The 23503-nt window shown below is 34.7% G+C and overlaps 1 protein-coding gene across 1 annotated transcript in view; it reads left to right on the forward strand.

The window, feature by feature from the left end:
- The first annotated feature begins 488 nt into the window (after window positions 1-488).
- The window catches only part of LOC145682365 (uncharacterized), a 44952-nt gene continuing 21937 nt past the window's right edge, over window positions 489-23503 (forward strand). Inside the window, exon 1 of the mRNA XM_081753940.1 lies at window positions 489-972. Within this exon, the coding sequence (XP_081610066.1) occupies window positions 608-972 (365 nt within the window). The 5' untranslated portion in view covers window positions 489-607. The remainder of the gene's footprint in view (window positions 973-23503) is intronic.

Genomic DNA, 23503 nt, shown 5'->3' on the forward strand with positions numbered 1-23503 from the left:
ATCCACCCAGGGTTTTCTAATCCTTTAACTGCGAGACATGAGCGAAGCTATGGGAGCCATTCTCCCCCCAACTTTTTGACAACTTCACCATCTTTATTTCTGACTTCATGACCATCATTATTCCTGAAATGAAAGGTCCGAGACTAACCAAAAATCTGCCCCCCAGCAGACAATTCCCAACTCCGCTTATGCTGCGAGGTAATTTTCTTTCAAAATATGTGAATGAACACTTTGAATTCATTTATACGATATATACGCCATTGAGTCTGGCAACGGCTGCATTAGTTTATTGAGTTAAAGCTTTGTTGCGTGAAGTATTGAGTTCTATCCACGCATTCTTGCGCTCTGCGTATTTTAAGTTACGTTATCGTATCTCAACTTCGTTTTTTTTTTTTCCTTTTAAAACTCCTGAATTAGTAATTATGAGGATCTAGCATAATTTGACCGAATCTAGCATTATTTCGATCAGGTTTTGAATAATCCCGAACTGTGAGTCTGGCAACGCTGTTGTGAACGTTTTTGTAAATCATTTCGTTAACAACACTGGCAACATAAAATATAAGGGAAATATAAGAAGTGTTAAATTCTTATTATATTTCAATTCACAATGGCTGGTGAGGCGTCTTTTAAGGTGGAATTGATGTGCAAAGAAGAAATTGCTTATGACTTACCTCAGGAAGATCCACTCGAAGGGAAAGGGTGGACCTACGAACTGATGACTGACAACAAAGAGTTAATATTATCTACAACGGAAGGAGAGGAGACAATGGACAAGGATACAACTATGTGTTCTTTGGATGTCAAACTAAACGTTGATAGGGTGAAATCAGAATTAGCAGTAGAAGAAGATCCTGTATTTGAAAGTAATATAGAAACGCTAAGAAAAATAGTGGTTCAGGAGACTTTTGCGTCGTACTCTGATGACTCCCAACAATTAACAAAAAAAAGTTTAAATTCAGTTCGGCCAGAAAGGTAATGTTCAATTTTGCATATACTAACTGGTTCAGATTGATAATACGGTTACATGCGTTCGGAAACTTTGTTGGTTAAAAGCAATACTTCACGAGAAATATTTAGGTATACGAGATATCTCGAACGTAAGTTAGTAACCTACAATTTGGAAATGGCATGGCACACATAGACTAGCTGTATACCAAATAAAAGTAATAGTAAGATCGATACCACTCATACAAATTTTATGTAGTTCATAGCTTGATAAAATATAATTATTTATATTATTATATAATAAATAATTATTTAATATATAATATATAATTATTTCTTTATAATATATATTTTATATATTATAATATATATATCTTGATAATATATATATCTTGATAATATATAATTATTTCTTTATTATTGATTACACATTTCTCACTAATTGTTGCACATATTTAAAATATGGGTGCACGACGATACTGTTTATTTAGGGGCGCGGACAAAATCCAAGAGGACAAAATCCAAGCTAAATTCTGGCAAGGCGGACAAAATCCAAGCGGATAAAATCGAAGTAACAGTATCATGTGCGTAGCCTGTGGTATGTGCCTGTGAACACCCTAATTAAATTGTGTGTTTGTTTCTTCAATTGTCATGCATTCTAAAGTTTTATCTGTAGTTCTTCAATTTATTGAAATAACATCTCATAAGTGTGTATTTTCAATAATATAATAATGTGTGTGAATTAAATAATGTAAAAGTGCTATCTAGAAAATCGAAATGTGAAAATGTGTCTAGACAAACTAAATGAAAATGTATATATTATTGGTTATTTTCAAAAGTGTAACTGATGTAAATACTTTGAGGGTAGGGAAGTAATTTTTTTTTAAATCTAAATTATATCTTTTTAATTTTATTTCTACTTTAATTCTTAATGAATAGAATAGAATTACGTAAGTGTACTCTTTTTAAGACTGGGCTGCTTTGCTGTTATTTGTTATCTCTGATTTAGCAAGTCAGTGCTTTCATTTTCTGGTTATTTATGTGAATATACTCTTTTTAGCAAAATATTTCTGATCACCCTAAATTGGATCCACCTGGGCATGTTCTAGCAGTAGCCAGAATATTTTATGAGTAATTAAAGCTCATCTGCAGTCTTACTGTGACAATCTTTCATATTTTATTGGATTTTAAGTCCTTTAAAAGTAAATGAGATGTTATTTCAATAAATTGAAGAATTGCTGATAAAACTTTAGAATGCATGACAATTGAAGAAAGAAACAAACATACAATTTAATTAGGGTGTTCACAGGCACATACCACAGCTACGCACATGATACTGTTACTTGGATTTTATCCGCTTGGATTTTGTCCATCTTACCAGAATTTAGCTTGGATTTTGTCCGCTTGGATTTTGTCCTCCACTCGTTTATTTATATAGAGACTTATGTAAAATAACAAATCGTGAGAATGGTAATTATCCTAAAATTTTCCAAATCTAAACGTGGAATGTATTATATTGGAACAAAAGCTATGGACGTTTGTATTTTTACTTAGGATTTAGCTCAAATGGGTCTAGTCTCATTTTTCCGGAGGGCTTCGAAAGACATAAGCAAAATACAAGATAAAGAATATTTTAACCAACAATGAATGTCCATTAATTGTAGAGGTCCATACATCAATCCACTTCATAGCTGCACTCATTTCTTTCAAGGAAGTCGAGTTTTTACATTCTCAGGAATCATTTCTAGGGTATGGACCTCCATTTCTCAATATAGGGGCTTAGTGAACGTATATGATATATAAATTATTGTAAAAACAACGCTAACCAGCATGTGCTAGATGGCCGGTAAAAGTAAGATTGCTATGTAGATTAGGACATTACGCAGAATGTTTGTAAACGAGGATACGCAAAATTCTGTATTTAGGATAACTTATATCAATTACGTGTTGAATGCGTTCTTGTACGTTCCTAATTATTTTATAGGTAACATCCTCAAATTCTTTCTTTGCTTGTATATTTGTGTTCCGAAGTAACACAATATATTATGGACGTAACTTCTTAATTATATGGATTACTTCATTCCCGAACATTTTTCTAGTTCCGTGTTATGATTTGCCATATTCAATTTTGATATTTCATTTCGCTTACAGTTGTTACTAGTGATGGGCAGTGGGAATATTCCCGGTGGGAAGGAATTTAAAAAATGGGAATATTCCCGGTTTTTTTCCCTGGCCTATAAATTCCCGGGAAGGAATTTATTTCCATTTCTTTACTTTATTTTCCAAATTATAAGAACCATGTGACTAATTAATTTGTTTTAATATATTATGATTTAATTCTAGGTTTTAAAGAATTTGGAGGTTAAAAATATAAAATTATTTGACGTACTTTATATAACTAATAATATGATTTTTTAAGTTCCATTTCCATTTTTACTAAAAGGTAAAGTAATTGTTTAGTATTGAGGGGCCAAAGCTAGCAAAAAATAGTATGATTTACGGAAGAAATGAGTTGATAGTGATGTTCAAGTAGTCAAAAAAAAAAAAAAAAAAATCCAGCCCATTTTTTTAGGGCAGTAGGGGATTTATACAAAACAGTAAGTAAGTGGAAGTGATTTATGGGAGAAAAGAACGTGAACTGTTGGTAAAGAAGATAGAAAACAACGTGCCATGCGGGGCTCTAATCCGCCTTCATTCGCAAACGCTCGGTCTGCAAATATGTTTGAATTTAATGTTGGTAACGTAATATAACGTATGAAACTATAAAACAGCCGCAACGGAATAGAATATCGCAAAAAAGTAGGTGCAAAAGCTGGCCCCCAATGCTAAAGAACAGCCAAAATTAGCAAAGTATTAATTTACAAATGATGAAAAAAAAAAAAAAACATTTTGTAATGTAATTTAGAATTATGTAGAAATAGAGATGAAGTACTATTAATAAACCCTGAACCACCGTTAGTAATAGATGTCGGTCTTCTCTCTGTGACTCGAATTTCCGAAGAGGTACTCGGACTTCTTTTACATGTGAATTAACGTATGGAATTTCGAGAAATAGGTAGAATGAAAGGTCGTGTAAGGCAATGTTACGTGCTAAAATATAAAGATAAGTAAGTATCTTGCAAATTTTGTGAACATAAATATGTATGTTTAACATTTATAAATTTAAATTATTACTATATAATTTACTATATAATTTTTTCACACGTATTTAATTGATAGAACATTTTGTAAATAAATATACATTTATGCCTACTCTCTAAATATAATAAACTGTTATAAAGTAACATAGTACCGTTCAGAATATATATTTTAAAGAATCCTCTTAGGACAACAGTCATAATATGCTGTGATATAAAAATTAATTCAACTTTGAAATCATAATATAGTAATAGAATGCAATTTTCTTTCTGATTGTACATAAATTCTCGGATAAATTCCCATTTTGGGAATCTTCTGGGGAATATTCCCTAAAAATAACTTCCCGGGAATTTACCCATCACTAGTTGTTACTAGCTACCGTAACAAGGGGTTACTTTGCACATCGGGCATTACTACCAACAAAATATGAAAAGAGTTTCACAGTCCTCTGTCGGTAAAACCATGAACAGTAAACATGAAGTTTCAACTACCCTGTAAGATAGAACGTGTAACTGTGTTTTGGCGTTAATGTTGGGGGTCAGCATCAGTTCTAATTACCGGGAGGGTTTGTTGTTGAACTGGTATGGAAAGCAGTCACTGTAAAGACCGTCAATGTTAAGTCAGTTTCGTAGACTACTAGTGTGCATAATGGGACTTTGATGTAATTGTTGAAATTGTAATGTTTTAATGGTGGGGTTAGTTTGCACAACATACAAAAAGTATGTTGAATATACGTTTCTATGCTATGTTTTCCCTTCAGTATTTAAACATTTTACTTTCTACAGAAAACTGCATGAATTTTATAATATTGATCTTAGAATGATGGTACCGGTATCAGTACTTAGTTTGAATTATCGATATTTGTAAAGAAAATTATGTATTTTCTGGTACCGACTCAGGAACCACATTCTAATAGTTTAGCATATGTCCCACAGAAGTGCCAAATCACGGACAGGAAAATTGATCCTCGTGAATTGATTTGATTTGGTTATTCCTTTTGTCCAAATTTATTATTTGAACCGTAATCAGTGGAAGATTTACGGGGTTTGTAACTTTTAGGCTGCATGATTGCATGACCCAAAATTGCATGATTCTTTTTTAAAGGCAAGTACTTAATTAGACTGAAACAGTGACTTTAATCGGTTCTTATCGGTTCAGTCACTTGCTGGAACTTTCTGCCTGAGTCACTTGTTGGAACTGTTCGTGTTTTTTGTGTGACATCCTTTTTGAAAAATTGGTGGTAGTTCATATTTTTCTCACTAGGTGTCTCTGTAGTCATATAATAGTTTGTTACTGTGACGTCTCATGTTTTGTCTGCTTATATGTGTGGAATGCAGTGAGCGGGTTATTGAATTTTCGTTTCATAGCGACGATCGAGTTAGCAAGTGCGATTGAGAAACCGTAACATAAATTTAATTTGAACTTGTCGTTTTTAAATAAGTTTGTATTAGATTCGGATATTAACTCATATCGCTTTCCAGTATTGTGTGGTTTATTTGAGTTAGAGAAAACCTGTCATGGTTATGGCCGAAAACTGAAAATATTTCCGACGTATGGTAAAAGTGGGTGTTTATTTGTAAGTCATGTTTGTAATAATACCTAGTGTGCTCGCTTTAATAAATCGACGTCTGTGCGGAAAGGAACATTTTTCAGTAATGTGAACTTGAGTATTGCGCATGTGTTCTTGCTATCTTATTTTTTCGTGAATCATCAATTATGAGTTCATTATTCATGAGTGTTCTGGTATGGCGAAACGGTGAGTGCTTTCCATTTTTAGTTGATATTATTTTTATTCTTGATTTGCTTTGGATTTGAGTATTTGACAAATATTTGTTTTGTTCCTGGTGGTTCCATTATCTTGGTGAGATGCAATTTATTTTTCCTCGTGATGCTGCACTGATTTATAATTAGTGATGAGTGTCTTTTTTAATTCCTTCTTATGTTAACTTTATAGTACTGGTTTGACTAAATATTGGTTTTTGAAATGTTTTTATGGTACTTGAGTAGGGTGTTGGGGAAGCAGTAGATTTAGATATTAATATTAAAGCAGTAGAATTATAGTCACCGCTTCACCTGAATTGATTAGGTATAGTGTTTAGTAACATTTTGGCCCTTGTACTTACAGGATAATTCTTAACATTGTACATTACTTTGACTCGGATAGTAACTGTTACCGATTCATTTGATCCAGTTCCGGGAGCAGTTTAGGAACGATTCGTAAACTGCTCCGGTAACCGGATCAGATGAATCGATTGCAGTCACTGTTTGACTGAAAGTAAAGATTTGCGTAAACATCTATTGTTAGTGATTCCTACATGTATAAGCTGCAAGCCCACTCCCCCCCCCAAAAAAAACAGTCTTTTTGAATCAAGCCCCTCTCAAACTACTTTTCTGGATACGCTACTGTTCACAATTTATTTTCTAACAAATTCATTCCTGCGTCTACCTAAATAGGAAATTTACCTAAATTTAAAACACAGGAGGCTCCAGTGATAATAATTTCCTATCTAAGTGCTATCTTGGACCGGTGCAAAGTAACCGCGAGTAGAGACTGAAACACCTCCCAGTTTTACGTTTTTTATGACTTTAAAAAACGTTACACATTTCAATTTCAACTACTGCCTCAAAGTACCACTATACATGATAGTATTCTACGAAACTAACTTAACTTTGATGCAAATTCTTATCGATGATATCTTTCAAATTTTATCAGCCTTTACAGTGACTGCTTTCAATACCTCTACAAGAACAAACTTTCTCGGTAATTGGAACTGAATTTAACCGCCAACATTATAGCCAAAATACAGTTACATGTTCTATCTTACGGTGGCAGTTGAAACTTCCTCTTTACTGCTCATGGTTTTCCCAACAGAAAACTGAAACTCTCTTAAAATTTTGTTCAAAGTAACGCCCGATGTGCAATGTAACCCCGTCTTATGGTAGTTCAAAGTAGTTTTATGCAAGACATCATAGTTTTTAATAAACAGTAGATTATATATTATTATTTGGTTAACCTTAACTGGGAAAGAGGAAGTGCTAAGAAGATGTTATTAATTTACTCTCTCTCTCTGTCATCACGTTAGGAGTATCAAGCTCGATTCGTATACTAATTTATAACAGCAAGTTAATATACACTTATAAGTAACATTATGGAAAAGGGTACTATAGATGTGAAAGACCCCAAAGTATTAGGAGGAGTAGAGATGAAAAAATGATCAAATGGGGCCGCTATCAGTATCGAATCCATAGTTTTCTGGCGCAGTAGGTATATCTAATTAGTATTTATTTTGCTTAATTTTTATAATAATAATTATTATTATAATTATGATAAGGAGTTACAAATGTACCGGGAATAGACATGGAATTCGCAAGAATGTGTTTTTTTATTTATTCTTATCAGTTTCTTATTTCAAAATTCTTTGTATATGCATTTTTTCCCTGAAGCTAGTGTTATTTCGCCTGGCGTCTGGTAAAATACAAGTTTGTACAGTATTATAATAAGAATTTTTATCTAATACTGCGCAAAAAATTCGTATTGTGTATCATTTGTTTATTATAGCATGCAAAAGATATAACCGAAAAATATATATTAATAATCATAACCTATTGAGTAATCCAGAACAATACATAATGATTCCATTGATGTATAAAAATATTTATAACAATTCTTAAAACATTCACCACTCGAAATCGAAAATGACATCAATAATCACTACAGTTTGGAAACACGTCCCAAATAAATAAAAAAGTAAGAAATTGTTTGATTCATATCTAGGCCCATTCGTTCTGTAAGATCCTAAAAAATTTTTTAGGAGATAAGCATTGGAAATATTTTCCTAACTTGTTTCGGATTTTACCGTTTACTTGCAACTATTCTACAACCACCTTTACGGAAAAAAAATATTTATTTATTTTCATTTTTAGTAGTTAAGTTTAACAAATTAAGAGTTTGTTCTTTGTACAATTTAGAAATTTGTAAAAATATCCCTAGCTGGAAACTATAAAGAAAGTTTCAATTCGTTCTATTTCAAGACCTTTTCAATTCAAATTTTTGTTGCGCTCCTCTCAGCTGTGATCGTGTTTTTCCCTGCCGGTGTTGAAATTCTGTAAACCTAAATATTCATTTGCATTTACCCCAGCTTTACCACGGCAGGTCACGATCACTTCCGCACTTATATCTTATTGAAACCGAAGCTGGGCACACAGATCAATAAAACATAAGTACCGTAAAATAAAATATGTATAAACGGTGGATTTTGACAAAAGTATCAACGGACAAGAATTACTATACAATATAAATCACAAGACCTATGTAAAAGTATAATATTCCTAGATACGAAATATACAATTAAAATGACACAGAAAATTACAAGCAATCAAGAAACTATTATTGACGTTCTTTGATTATTTTAACCTTTCCTCTCTTAATTCTGTTTGAGTACGTTCAACGAAGTGGTGGCTTTTAAATGTATTAACGAATCAATGTTTTAAGTACTCACAGTTAATCTTCGACCGGTCAGCTGATATCACTCGGGCCCTGGGGTAGAATTCACTAGATAACAGGTTCACAGAAGGTTCCTTGGGCGGAGGCTAAGTTTGGAGCTACGGAGGTTAATTTCGCTGGTAGAAGTAAGTGATAGTCTTAACTGATACTGGTAGTTCCTGTTACTCGACGATTCGAACTCAAACGTTCATTACGTAAAAACTGATATTACAGACAAACTTGAGAATGTTAGCACGTATTATATATGTATATATTACTTCATTTGAGATAACTCACAAAATTAAACTTTCACTTTAGCTCAACCCTTCCAAGGGGAGCGCTTCCTTCTATTACTTTTGAAAAATAACGCATCACACTCGCCTTGGTGGGGCTCTGCAAAGTCCAAACAGGCACGCGTACCACACACACACTGAGCGTTCTAGTTAGCAACCAAAGCTTGTATATGGCCAACCGTGAAAAACCCGATGTTCTCGCCTAGCGTCCGGACCAGAATTATTATCCAATAAGCTTTTAGTTATAAAAGTGCGTAGGTGGAAAGTGGTGATTGTCCCGAAAATCAGACTCAAAGGAACATTCACTACGCACGTTATTATCACGTGAACAGTCCTAGTTCCTCGGCCATATATAGCCGTAAAAATTGAAGTGAGGCCTTCCAACACTAATGTACGAAATACCAAATCGATGAAGAAAGCGTCAGAGTTGCACACTTTAGGTCGGTAATAGAGCCTATCGCAGAAGTATGTATTTGACATCCTGCTATTCCTAGTCGAAAAGGCATTTAACTCGTCAGTATTTTTTTTAATGAAGAAGGAAGTTTTAATGTCCGTAGTGACAAACAATGAAATTAATTTTGATCGTAGCATTAAACTTGTTTCAAACTTGGTGATCAGAACGGCTCCTGCTCTGCGGATGATATAATTTGAGATCGTTTCATTTATTTTAGGCGAGTGAAATGAATTGAGATCTTATTTGAGAATATAAAGGAATATAAGAATATCTCAGGTACAAACAATGAAAATTTTCCTAACCATTCTATTTGAAGCATCCTTCGAACTTCAACAGCTATTGCCAGTTATTTTGCTTCTAACTGCAGTGAATGTAATTTGATATTACGTCTTTCTTATTAGGTGAGTGAAATAAATTTTGTCACTCTGCTTTTAGATTTTAGACAGAAGTGAGAATGGCCATAGATAAAAGTCCCGCAGGATTTTGTATTTTTTATTTAAGAAAAGCTTTGGAATAGAAGATTAAGAATAGATTTATCAATACAAAATAACTATGCAAAGTTTTTTTTTTTTTTATACAAAATAGAATCTTAATATCTTTAAAAAATGTGCCCGACGTCAGTTTCTTCTTTTTGGGTTTTCTTTAAAGGGGTTGTCATTATGACTACAAATCGATTTCTAAGTAACGTTAGTTTCAGTTTTTGTTATGGGGCAGCAGCATTTTATCAGATAATGTTCTCGTTGTACCTTTGAAAAGGGTATTTTATAAACGATTTTCGTTCTTCTATATAGAACTCCTGTATACTGACATCATTATTATTTAGATTCATTTCAAAGCGATGTTAGGTTAAATTTCATTGTGGGTTAATAAGATGTACTCATAAAGTGACAGCGAAGCGTTATTTATAAATTAGCCCTGTACTGTCCAGATTAGGAATATTATCGTAAATACGATATTATCAAGTACATCCCGCCTTTCAAACAAAATTTTTTAGTAGCATAGACAACTACATGGTCTATGCTGCATTTCATTCTTGAAAGCAGGCTTCTTCCATTAGGAAAGCATGATGGTGACTATGAATCCAAGGTTTTATGAGAGAAAGATATATAGTGCTGGGGTATTATTACAATTTCTAAGTCCAAAATTGCGTCCTAAATAAATTTCCTGTTTAAAATTTCCGATGTTGTCCTTCCTCTGCTTTCCACATTCATCTTTCATCTCCAAAAGCTGTAAGGAAATCATAAAACATGACATTTATGTGAACGTACCAGATTGTAGAGCGATATTAATGGTACCTTGGACGCGCGTCAGTGGCGGTGTGCACATACTTTGAAAAGTAACCTTCGAAATTCGAGGGAATAATCAAATAAATAAACAATAATCCTTTTTTCATTCTCTAAAAATTTTAAAGGTCAAATGCAGTATTTCTGATTTCTCATCTCTTCGGGGTTTAGTCCGAGTTCGGGTGAAGTTCACGCTTTTTCTGCGCTAAGATTTTAATTTTCCATCTGTGCCGGTTACATTTGAAGCTGTAATTTAGCACGTTTCCGTGTACTTTTCAAGTTAGTTTCTTTAATTTGCAAAACTTTTCTTTTTTTTACAGCGCATTTACTAAATTTCCACGTAATGACACGCCTTCGTTTACGACGATTGGATTTCTTTTTATGTTTGCACTTACTAGTACTACATTTGCCATGTAGTTTACTATACAATGTTTACGTGTTTTCGCTTAAGCTTTTTAGTAATCTTCGGAGTCGATGTATACTTTTTTCGCATGTTTGCCTCAAAATAAGCTCGACTTTAATTTGCATGTAGTTCGTTTTTGACCGAGTTTAGTTCGTTCCGAGTTACGCGTACCAAAGCACTTTTCTTTTATTCTCAACTTATTTCCTACTGCACGCCTAATGCGTGGTTGTGCGCGCTGCGAGTACGCTGTACGTGGAGGTCGACGAACATTGTTATCATCACGAGCAATCAACTGTTCTATATTTTTAGTAGACCTACACTTAAATTTTCGCTCTTTACAATTTCGCAATAGTGAAGTACTAGCTTGAAAATTCACACATTTTGGCAACTGAAAAGTAATAAAAGTTGCATCTGATGTACTGATATTATGATCACGTCTGCTCATTTTAATTCTGCTGATTATGCTCCTCGAAATCGAGTTTACGTTAACTAATGTATTACGAAAACTCAGCTGGGTATCATTGGCTATCTTATTTTTCTTCTTAACCTTGGTGTTACATTTCGGCTCTGTAACGGAAATATACTTTTGACTGCGTGCGCTTTGTTGGAAGTGTTACTTTCACGCTTGTTTACGGTAAACATTTCCGACCGATTGATTATGTACGAGACGTTCACTACGTAAAACACAATTCGGTTGGCGGGCCTACACTCTAAACTGTGAATTTAAAGTCGTTTCCTTTTACAATACTCAAACCTGATAAAGTCGGAATGGATTTGCAGCACTAAAATGCAACTCACGTTAGACATAACACGGTTACAAAGACAAATTTGAATTTGTTAAGTCGTGCAAAACCATATGCCGGCGACACAAAACCGACAACATTGTAACTTCGTTATCACACAAAACCAACAATTGATATCTCAAGCCTTCCCTGGCTTCTTCATGAGGGCGGATACGCGCAACCTCAACGCTAGCGCTTATCATGTGTGAAATATTGGCATCCCTTGCCGGAAAAACAATTACATTAGAAGAATAATTGTCTACAGGTACACACAACGATTCTTCCTTTCTCGCTATCTCTACATTGCACATTTTCTTTTCCTGACTGTAATCAACTTTCTGGTTTATTTGGCATATATGTTCCACAAAGTGGGCCGGCTCGAATTCAAGAGTATTTACGGTTTCTTTTCCGCCTTACACTTCCTTGCACTGTTGTATTTTGTTGGCTTGACTACACTCAACCTGTGCCCTTCGCGTGTATTCATAGAACCCACTGAGACCTTTTTTTCATTCCACTACACGATTTTTAAACTCGGCAGTGACTAAACATGATTGGCCGCGTTAAATATCTCAGAGCGTACCTCAGTTAAGAAGTTATTAGCTACTTTGATATTATTACGTAAACTGTCTCCTTTTTGCATTCAATTCGCTCTTTCCTACGCTCCCAAATGGCTTCTGTTATAGACTGTTGAAATTTACCTACTGTTTCAGTTATTTTTTGTCCTACACGTCCAATATTCATTTCCATTTTCTGAGCAATGGTTTCTAATTGTTTCCCTAATTCCTCTGTCGACATTGCTTGAAATTGTTCTAAAACACTAGCCTCCATATTGTTATGAATTACGAGCAACTAATTCAAAGTACAAAAATATAAATGTCTAAGTTTAATATGAAAATAAGAAACGTGTACTTAGAAAACGAAACACTAAGAATTTTGATATTACGACCATTAACAACCAATCCTTCTTTTATTCACAACTCAGGTTTCACTTTGCGAAGTGCTTCAATATAAAATTAACACAGATATAAACTAGTACCATATACAAAACATGTATGTGTGTGTGTGTGTGTACTCAATCAGCTGTTTGCTATGCACTCACATCTATGTAGCATTAAAAATCAACAAGAAAATTTTTTATGAGCTACATTAATCTCTCTGTCGCTCTCCAAGTCAAAACCTATTTACTTAACTTACATGAAAAATCTACATCACTTTTTGTTTTTATCTATCCCTGTTCTTTATTTCTAATTAATAGTGGTCGCGCATGAGCTGATGAAAATTGACTGTCGACACTAAGCTAATCAGATTCAAAACTCAACACGTTATCTGTATAACTAATGGTATTGTAAAAGCAATTGTAGGAAGATTATTATAATTTAATCCGGAAAGCGGTCGCCATTTGGTTGAAATCGTGTTTTTTGGTAGTTGTTAAAATCTTGTAAATATAATCGTAACCTTCACATTGATTTTCGTCTTTTTCCCAATAGCTTACATATCTCTCTCTCTCTCTCTCTGTCACTTGTTTATTGCGTTTCTCCCAGCTTTGCTACGGTAAATCACGATTTCTTCCCTATCTACGTTTTGTCATAAACCGAAGCTGGGGAGAACGGTACACAAAACATAGATACCGTAAAAACGGAAAAGTGAGCAAATTATCAAATTAAGATCAGATATTAACAAACTAAAATTATTTTGCGGTGCAAATCACAAAACCTGGTTAAATTGTATAGAAAATGTAATAATACTGAATGTAATTCATACAAATTAAAAGAACATCAAAAGATTACAAATGATCAAGTAGCTTTTACTGTATATGTTTACGGCCGTTTTAACTTCTTTTATTTCCCTCTTTATCTTATTTTATTTTCTTTTAATACATGTGGCACAATTGATAAATTAAGATTTCATTTACTCACAATAATCTTCGACCGGTCAACTCCTTTAGGGGCGTTGCAGTTATAAGGATCTCAGGCGTTCTACGTCGGATAATCCCAAGGGTCCGCTGGAGTCCTCTGCTGAAAGTAATAAGCGATCGTCCAAGGCGGCACAATTATTCCTTCCTTTTCAATGATTTGGAGCTATAGTTTGTCACACAAAACTGAGATTACAAACGAATGTTAGGGTGATAACACATATGTACTAGTCACTTCACTGCTGATTTCTGCACAATATTAGAAAAAAGTATTTTACACGGAGGCGTATGCAAATATCGTACAATCACTGATGATAAACTTTAAAAAAATTGGCTCTCACGTATGCAAACGGTGATTTAGCTTGCGAAGCTCAATCCGTGCAATTGAAACACTCATAGGAATATATCGTGTGTTTACTTTAGAGTAAAGCACTCCACTCGCCTTCGTGGCGCCCCTTCCGAGTAACGACCAGGCGTTCGTTCAAAGCGCTGAAGGTTCTTTTAGCAAATCAAAGCTTATATATGGTCTGCCCGGAAAGTCCCGATTTTCACCCGCACCATCGGGACCAGAATTATCGTCCAATTAGCTTTTAGTTATAACAGTGCTAAGTGGAGGATGATTGTCCCGAAAGTCAGATATAAAGAAACAGTCACCAGAAACGCAGGAGTCACGTGATCAGGGTTCCTGTTTCTTGACCATATATGGCCGTAAGCAGCTATGCTTACTAACACAAATGTACAATAAACCAAACTGCTGGAAGAAGATTCAAGATTGCTTCCCCCTATACGAGGCTTGGTTAATAAAGTTTAAAATTAAAATTGTCCTATTTTTAAATTCCAAAACACGAGCCTCAGGTCGGTGATAGCCGAAACGTTTTCTTTAAGGGGTTATGCTATATATAGTACTTAAATTTTGTACGAAACAATTTACAATTTGATTTAATTTCGCATTTTTGCACAGTAAATAAAACGGACAAACCAATACTTCCAAGGTTGATTCGGTAGTCAGATGGTTAACGCGTTGATGTCTGGAATAACTGGTCGTGGGTTCAAGTCAGAGCAGTTTTAACATTTTTCATTCTAAATATGTTTCCATGTATTTACATATAATATTAATATTTCTTTCCTTGCGTTTCACGTATGTTATCTTAGGTCATGCGTTCAGGTTTCGTTATATATACTTACAGTTTTCTATCTTTTCTCCAAAATGGATTTCTATATGTTCGCATTTGTTAATAGTTATTTATATATTTCAATTTTAGTGTTCATAGGTTAGCGGTGATTAGGTAAGGATATGTTTGCAGAAAATATAGAACGATGCCAAAGCACATTTTTTTTACACAGCTATGCGTTATTTTTTCTTTATTCAGAAAGTTACTGCGAGTGTGTGCTACGCTTTCCCCTCATTGCTAGTGCCGGTGGCATCAGTTTTCTGGACGTACACGCATTGTCAAATAGTTCTTTCTCTTCAAAAATGACTCATAGATTATTATTCTGATAAAAAAATATAAAGTATATGTGTTAAAATTGTATTAGTTTTATTTGAACACGCACACATTTTTACACTATCTTTTAGAACATTCATTCCAAAACTGATGTCGAGTCTGGCGTAATATCACGAATATTTTTTAACTATATACATAAATCTCAGTTGTGTGCTATTGTTCATAATGTACATGAATACAAACAAAGGTTTTTAGACTGAAACTATGCTGTGTGACGGCAGTCTTCTAGAACGAATTTGCTCGTCCATGCGTCTGTCAACGAGTATCAGAACAAAATGATTAGAAAATATAGAGAAACGTTTCTTGCAATTGGTTCAGCCTCCAAAGAATACGTTCACTCTATTCAAACCTAAATTGGTTCAAGTTAACCATTTCGAATTTCAACGTTTATCGCTGTACAGTGAATATTGTAATATAGCGAGAATAATTTGTTTGCAAACGATTCAGCGTCTTAACACAATTTCACTACTATCCAATGTTCCTTTTCGAGAACGAACATGGTGCAAATTTACTATTGCATCCAATCTCAAAATTAATTTTTGTGTAGAATAAACGGTAACTGCTTTCATGATGATGTTTCTTATAAATATTTCAGCGTCCCTCGAGTAGATTGAATTTCCTCGGTTAACCGTATACTCAAACCGAATTTTCTTTTGACTAGCCATTATTTTCATACCGTAGCTAACGAAACCGTAGAACAGAACGGTAAACGAAAACGAGAAGTGATTCTTCCAAATGATCCTGTGTCTATACACAACACATAATGACTGAGTAGACCCTCTGCCAAAATGGGCTATTTTCCAATTTCTGTATTGCTGCCAGTTTCAGTACCGGTTTCATTGTTTATTGCTGTAGAACAAAGACGGTAACAGGAAAGTGGAAGCGATTTGCTGCCAAGAATTCAGCGTCTCAAAACAAGATATCGCTATTATCCTGGATATTATTAGTACTACTGGTTTCAAAATTGATCTCCGTAGAAAGAACACTGTAAAAGCCATCAGGAAGTGACTTTTTGCATGAGACGATGCATCACAAGCATAGGTTCCATCTTCTGCGTTGAATTCTTAATCAAACCAAACCAGGTTAACTAGCCACTTCCAATTTTAAATTTTATCGCCAGAGCACGGAAACATAGCAAGGAGACGTCTTTCAAAAAACAATTGAGCTTTGAACATAAAATGACTACAAGACTCTACCAAAAGAAGAAATAGCTCAAATTCAACATTAATTTTGGTTTCAATAATTATTTCTATATGACAATCGCGGTAAGAGTTATGGAGGTGCGTTTTTACAATCAGCTGAGCGTTCTAAGATAAGGTTCCACATTTTCCACTAAGCTCTATTCAAGGCGGAGCGATTTAGATTAACCATTTGTGGTGTTGATATTTGTCATTGTAGGATGGAAACCGTAACAGACATTAACAAATGGTTTGTGCAACTGATTGTGGGTCTGTAGTGGGCATATCATAACCAACAGTACGTTACGAAATCGGAAGTTACTGAAATTTTCTAAACTGATAATTTCAATACTGATTTCTGTAGAGTAAAGACGATTAGAGATATCGAGATACGGTTTCGTACAATCGATTCAGCTTCTCAATAATACGTCCATCTCTTCCGTCCAACCTCTATTCAAACCGTGAGCGTTTCAAATTAGCCATTTCTGATTTCAGCATTTATCCCTACAGAACTGAAAAGGTAACAGACAGCGAAGTGCGGCTTTCTGGAAACATTTCAATTTTTAAATTATACATATCGTGATTAGCACAGAGCTCTCCAAAAACGAACGGTTTTTGAATTTACTGTTACATCCGATTCGATATAGGTTTCAACTTTCGTTGCCATAGAACAAGCAGATAACCAGAATCAGTTTTCTTCACGCGACTGAGCGTCTGTATACAATATATAATGACTATTCAGGACACCCTCTAATACGGAAGTACTTCAAATTTACTATTACTTAAAATTTCAATACTTATTTTCGTAGAGGTAGAATGCTAAAATCTATAACGTTGTAGTTTCCTGTAATCGATTTTGCATTCAAATAGTATGTTTATTTTTTCCGTTGAAATTAAATTCAAACTGCACGTGGTTAAAATTATCCGTCTCCGGTTTCAACATTTATCGCTACAAAACGAAAATGGTAAGAGGTATGTAGCAGCTGTTGTTTAGTAAGTGATTAATAATCCTGCTATTTAATTTTCATAGAGAAAAAGTGTATAAGATGTCGAGCAGCTCTCCTGCGATCGGATCAGCGTCCCAACGATACCTTCCACCTTCTTCCTTATCTTTGTATTCAAATTAGAAATGCTTCAAATTAACAATTTTTTCAACATTTATCTCTATAGAAGTGAAAGAGTAACGGATAAGTGAAACCTGTCTATGTTGGCCACCATCGGTTTCATCGAAAAGTTGCCAACTTACACAGGTGGCCAACTTACAGAAAATAAGTGTGATTTTGTATGTTTAGAATAGGATTTCTAGTATTTTTGATCGTAAAATTTTAATAAGCAGTGGCACGACAGCTACTTATAAATATTGTATATAGGGCAATCATAAAAATATACAGTACTAGAAAATATTACTATAGTATGTTTAATATATGTGCATACCTTTCTCTTCCTGAAAACTAGTCTGGTACATTGGACTATTCGGATTGAAAACACAGTAACACAAACAACCATGAAATAGAAGCGTATGTACGCAGTTTATTGAAAGTGATATAGCAAACTGATTGGAAACAAGAAAAGCTAAGTTATAAATTGAGAAATTCACATGCAATTTATGACATCTTTTTAGTAGTTACTGAATGGTGGTTCATTCTAGACTATTTGTTATATTCTTTTTGGCAGATATGCACATTCTAATATTGTACGTGTGCGTGGGTTTTCTCGGGGTTCTCCCGTTTCCTCCCACTTTCTTCATTCCACCATTTCATTCATTACTCATCATCACCGTCTCCTTTAGCCTAACCGGCAAAAACGTGGGACGTAAAACTCAAAGATTTCATTTTATTTCTAATATTGTAGTTAACAACATCTTCTTAATGAGCTACAAGTGTTTCCCTCGGAACAAAAGATGTTTTAAGAAAATCGTCAGGGAATTGATATCTCAAACACTCCGCTATCTTTTGACAAGCCGACAGGTGCCAATAGTTGACAATTGAGATGATAGTTTTAACCTTGAGAATTTTCCGGAATTACTAAAGCTCTCCACTGACGAGAGGAGTTGATATAGCTAATGGGCAAACAAATACGTACCTAAAAGAGACAAGGTAAACAAATACGTACAACCATTTCCTGAATTCCTGTACGTGCTTTTTCTTATTCATACCTTCCTTCACCACCCCTTTATGAGGGCAGTGTTTTGGCCAATGACCTCCAAGAACAAATCGTCCGAATCTATGCTTCTTTGTGTCCAGTCATAAATACAGAATATCTGTATTATCTGAATAGACAGTAACGTAATAAAAGATAAAAAGTTTTCTAAATGAGACACATGCCTGGCCAATTACAGACAGGTAAAATTTAATTTCAATCGTTTCAGCTATTTCTGTAGCTAATACCAGATTAGGTTGATGTCAAATTTTTTTGTAATGAGGTATTGTATGCAGATAGTTGGTCTTCTCTCCCTTGAATGTTTATTTCCGAAAACTCTGCTATACGTGACTTTTTTTAAAGTAAAAAAGCTAGTGTTCCAGCTGTCCTTTCTCTAGCAAAAGAGACCACTGAGATTATAATATTTGACGTACAATTTTAATCCTCTTCCCGTCTTTATGATACCCATTTGAATGAATGTAACGTAATAAAATGCCACTTAAATAAACACGCTCGACATATTAAATTATATATTTCAAACAGTTCAGCTCCCTGTATTTTCTAATGTGATGCATAACATATTTCTTCAGTTTTTCGGTATTCAGAGTGTAGCATTTATCTTCGCCTACCTTTTTTACTTTTAGCGTAAAAGAACAATAATGTCTAGAGTGTTTCACGATGCTAATAACACTCGTGGGGCATTGTTTGCAAAAATCCTATAATAGCAGGATTCCAAAGGTAGTATATATTTCGATTTCTGCGGAGAGCATACAGTTGGTTATGATAAATTCTATGTTGAGAGCACAAATATAAAAGCACTAGTAATAATCTAAGAGTAACGAGGGTGTTAATGGTTGTCCATATTACCTTAACGTGAAATTCTGGAATCATTATATCATGTATTTCAAATAAGTACATAAATATTACAAGAAACTGAAAACTCTATGCTTCTCAAAAGTAATTATTTTATTAGAATGTATCAGATGTAACTAGGTTGCTGCATATCAATATACGTAAATTTTACTATCTCAAGGTATCAGACTATATAAAATCGCAACTAGTAATTGGTATACTTAATGAAATCACGTATCTTCTGCAAAATTTTAAAAGATATTATATCATCCCTTTGTTTCTTTGTAATCATAGTAACAGTTTGTTGTAGCTGCAATTGCAAAATGTTCTTCCGATTTTTAAATTTTCTGACGCAAAAAGTAACGATATATAAATAATGTTAGTGACAACGGGTCTCTATTTTCATTTATAATAATGAAATGTTTATTCCACATAGCACAATATAAGTATTTTTGTATGTACCTGAGTTAACTTTGATACCGTATTTATCGTGACGGACATAAGTCTTTGACTAATTATCATCTTCAAATTATTAAATAATTAGAAGTAATATGCGTGCTCTTTTTAGTATTCATTTCGTACTTAATTATTTGTCCTCTTTTCAAGGTCTACATCTAACAACATGTGCAATATTACTGCTAACCTAACCTAACCTAACCTAACCTAACAAGTGCAAAATTACTGCTAACCTAACCTAACCTAACCAAATCGTTTGTACTTTCCATTAATCGTTAAACATTACATATTAACTAACCTAATTATCATCTTCAAATTATTAAATAATTAGAAGTAATATGCGTGCTCTTTTTAGTATTCATTTCGTACTTAAATATTTGTCCTCTTTTCAAGGTCTACATCTAACAACATGTGCAATATTACTGCTAATCTAACCTAACCTAACCTAACCTAACCTAACCGAACCTCTCACTCACTATCGACCCGAACCGCGAAGTGAGACGAGACAACAGCTCACCGAACCGAGTCAGCTAAAGCCTTCGGCCCAGATGTGCCGAACCGAGCATATGGCTCATTCCAACCAAGCCAGCTCGAGCTGATGGTTCGCCCCAAGCAAGCCGGCTCTAGCCATCGGCTCAGTTATTACTTCCCAACTGAGCTGCTTATTAAAAAATCTATTGTGGTCTCGATATCGAGACGAGAAGACATGCGAGCAGTGTTTCCTCTCGTGAGCAACATTAACCCTTAAGGGAAACTGGGTTTTTGGGGTATGTTTTAGACTTTCAGTCAAGCAGCTACTGCATCGTCACTATTTATTCTAGGATCATGGTTCATTCTCTTTAGAATGAAGCTGGCTTTCAAATGGTACCACTTGCATGCCCATATCATATATCAGAAGAGGGAAAATTGATGTCAAAGGAAAATTTCGGAGGGAAATTTTTTTCACATTTTGGGCTCCTCTGGAGCGGCCCTGTGTAAACGTAGAGATCTTCCAAAATTCTGATAAATATTACTTGGTAGACTGAATGTGTGCGCCAAATTTCAAGCTTCTATCTTGAATAGTAAGGTCGGGAGAAATTTTATCAAGAATCTCCACAATGCCCCAAATTACCGCAAAACACCATGATCTCAGGTAAAAAAAAAAAAAAATCCTGAGACATCCCTAATTACCCTAGGATCATGGTTTGCACATCATTTTCTTTAGAATAGAACTGCCTTTCAGACGGCATGACTCACGTGTCTCCATCATGTATCTAAGGCGGGAAAATGACGAAAAACGGGATTTTTGGGGTAAAATATCCCTTTTTCAACTTTTAGCCCCTCTGGATCCCCCTGTTTTAACGCAGAAATCTGAAAAAAGTCTGGTAAATACTACTCGGTGGACTGAATGTTTGTGCATAAATTCAATCTTCTACGTGAAAAAATAAGCCCGCCAAAAATCAGAAAATGCCCCATATTTCCCTATACAGAAGTATACTTTGATAGAAATTCCCTGACGCATCCCTAATTACCCTAGGACCATTGTTTGCACATCATTCTCTTTAGAATAGAACTGCCTTTCAGACGGTATGACTCACGTGTCTCCGTCATGTATCTAATGCGGGAAAATGACGAAAAACGGGATTTTTTGGGTAAAATATCCCTTTTTTCAACTTTTAGCCCCTCTGGACCCTCCTGTTTTAACGCAGAGATGTGAAGAGAATCTGATAAATACTACTAGGTAGGCTGAATGTTTGTGCACAATTTCAATCTCCTATGTGCAAAAATAAGCCCGCCAAAAATATATATACCGACAATGAACCATATTCCCGTATACAGAGGGATATTTTGTAAAAATTCTTACCCTAGGATCGTGGTTTGCACATCATTTTCTTCAGAATAGAACTGCCTTTCAGACGGTATAACTCACGTGTCTCCATCATGTATTTAAGGCGGCAAAATGCCAAAAAAGGAATTTTTGGGGTTAAAATATCCCTTTTTTCAAATTTTTGCCCCTCTGGATCCCCCCTGTTTTAACGCAGAAATCTGAGAAAAAAATCTGGTAAATACTACTTGGTGGAATGAATGTTTGTGCAAAATTTCAATCTTCTACGTGCAAAACTAAGCCCGCCAAAAAATCATGAACATAGGCTTCATAAGAGAAAATATATATTTTAAAATTATGACGTCATCAGCTCCTATGTCTGGACGCAGGAAGGTGTGAAACCATACGTAATGTCTTCTACAATGCCTCTGGACTTGAAAAAAAAACGGACGAAAAAGCTCAAATAGAAAAGTTATAACGCAGTGTAGCATGAAACACCCGTATCGTACAAATTGTACCATAGGATCCCCAAAGGGTTAAAAGTATTCTATATTACTACTTAGCTTACATTTCTTATGGCTTTCACTTTCCAGATAATCAGGCCATGATTTCAAAACGAGTTAAAACGTAATAATAATAATAATAATAATAATAATAATAATAATAATAATAATAATAATAATAATAATTATAAGTATTCCATACATATAGAAATGCTTTTGACCAAGCACACAAGAAATTACATTTTGTCCATTTAGCACTATCATTCTTTTGTCACTCACAATTATTAATATTCATATAGTAAATATCTTATAATTCTTATATTTTGAAATCAATTGATAGGGCTCTTATTGCTTTTATGAGAAATAAATCTTTGGTTTTATAGATCCTACGCAGTGGCGATGATCGTGCGTCATTTCGGTCCTATGGCGTTTCGGTCCTGCGCCGTGTCGATCCTGTGCCGTGTCGATCCTGTGCCGTTTCGGTCCTATGCCGTGTCGATCCTGTGCCGTTTCGATCGTACGTATTCTATGCATATAAGTTGCACAGGCATAGAATCGACAGGAGTTTATAATTTGTAAGAGGAAAGATTAAACAGATAATAAAAATATTATTTTTTTAGGCACATGATTAAAAGTTAAATTATTTCAGAACAGCGGCGTAAGAGCAAAACGGCACAGGACCGAAACGGCATAGGATCGACACGGTATAGGACCGAAACGGCACAGGATCGACACGGCACAGCACCGAAACAGGTTTCTGAGCTGAATTGTCGGTCGTATGCCGTGTCGATCCTGTGAAGTGTGGTCCTGTGGCGCATCCCCACTTTTTTCACGTATTTTTACATTATCATACTAACTACTTTCTATCTGTTTTATGACTTTGTACTCATCTTGTTACTTTTTTTATCAATTTTCAACTATTCAAATCATTACATTTTAAACGTTTAATTACCTTTCTAAATTGCCGATATTCTTGTTCAATACAGTGGTAATGATATTATGTGATGCTTGCTATAAACAAACAAACAATTGCCGGGAGAGCGTCGTGGATAAGGAAATAAGCAACTACAGAAGAAGAAGATTGGAAATATAAAGTTGCGTTTGTGAACCAGCGTTGCCAGATCTAGCATAATGATGCTAGATCTAGCATAATTTGCATATCTTTAGCATCTAGCATCTTGCTTTTAGCATCATGTCCAAATCTAGCATAATTTGAGCAAGTTTATTAGAAAGCCGTAAAACCTGGAGATGTGAAAGAAGTTGTTCGTGGGAAGAAAAAGAACGGCAGAAATGTATACTCTCCCATTGATTCATATAGTCGGTAAACCATACAGGCAGTATTATTTTCCGAAGTTAGAAACGCCTTTGGGCTT

This window comes from Thermobia domestica, chromosome 3 (assembly GCF_964235325.1).
Source record: "Thermobia domestica chromosome 3, izTheDome1.hap1.1, whole genome shotgun sequence".
NCBI classification, from domain to species: Eukaryota; Metazoa; Arthropoda; class Insecta; order Zygentoma; family Lepismatidae; genus Thermobia; species Thermobia domestica.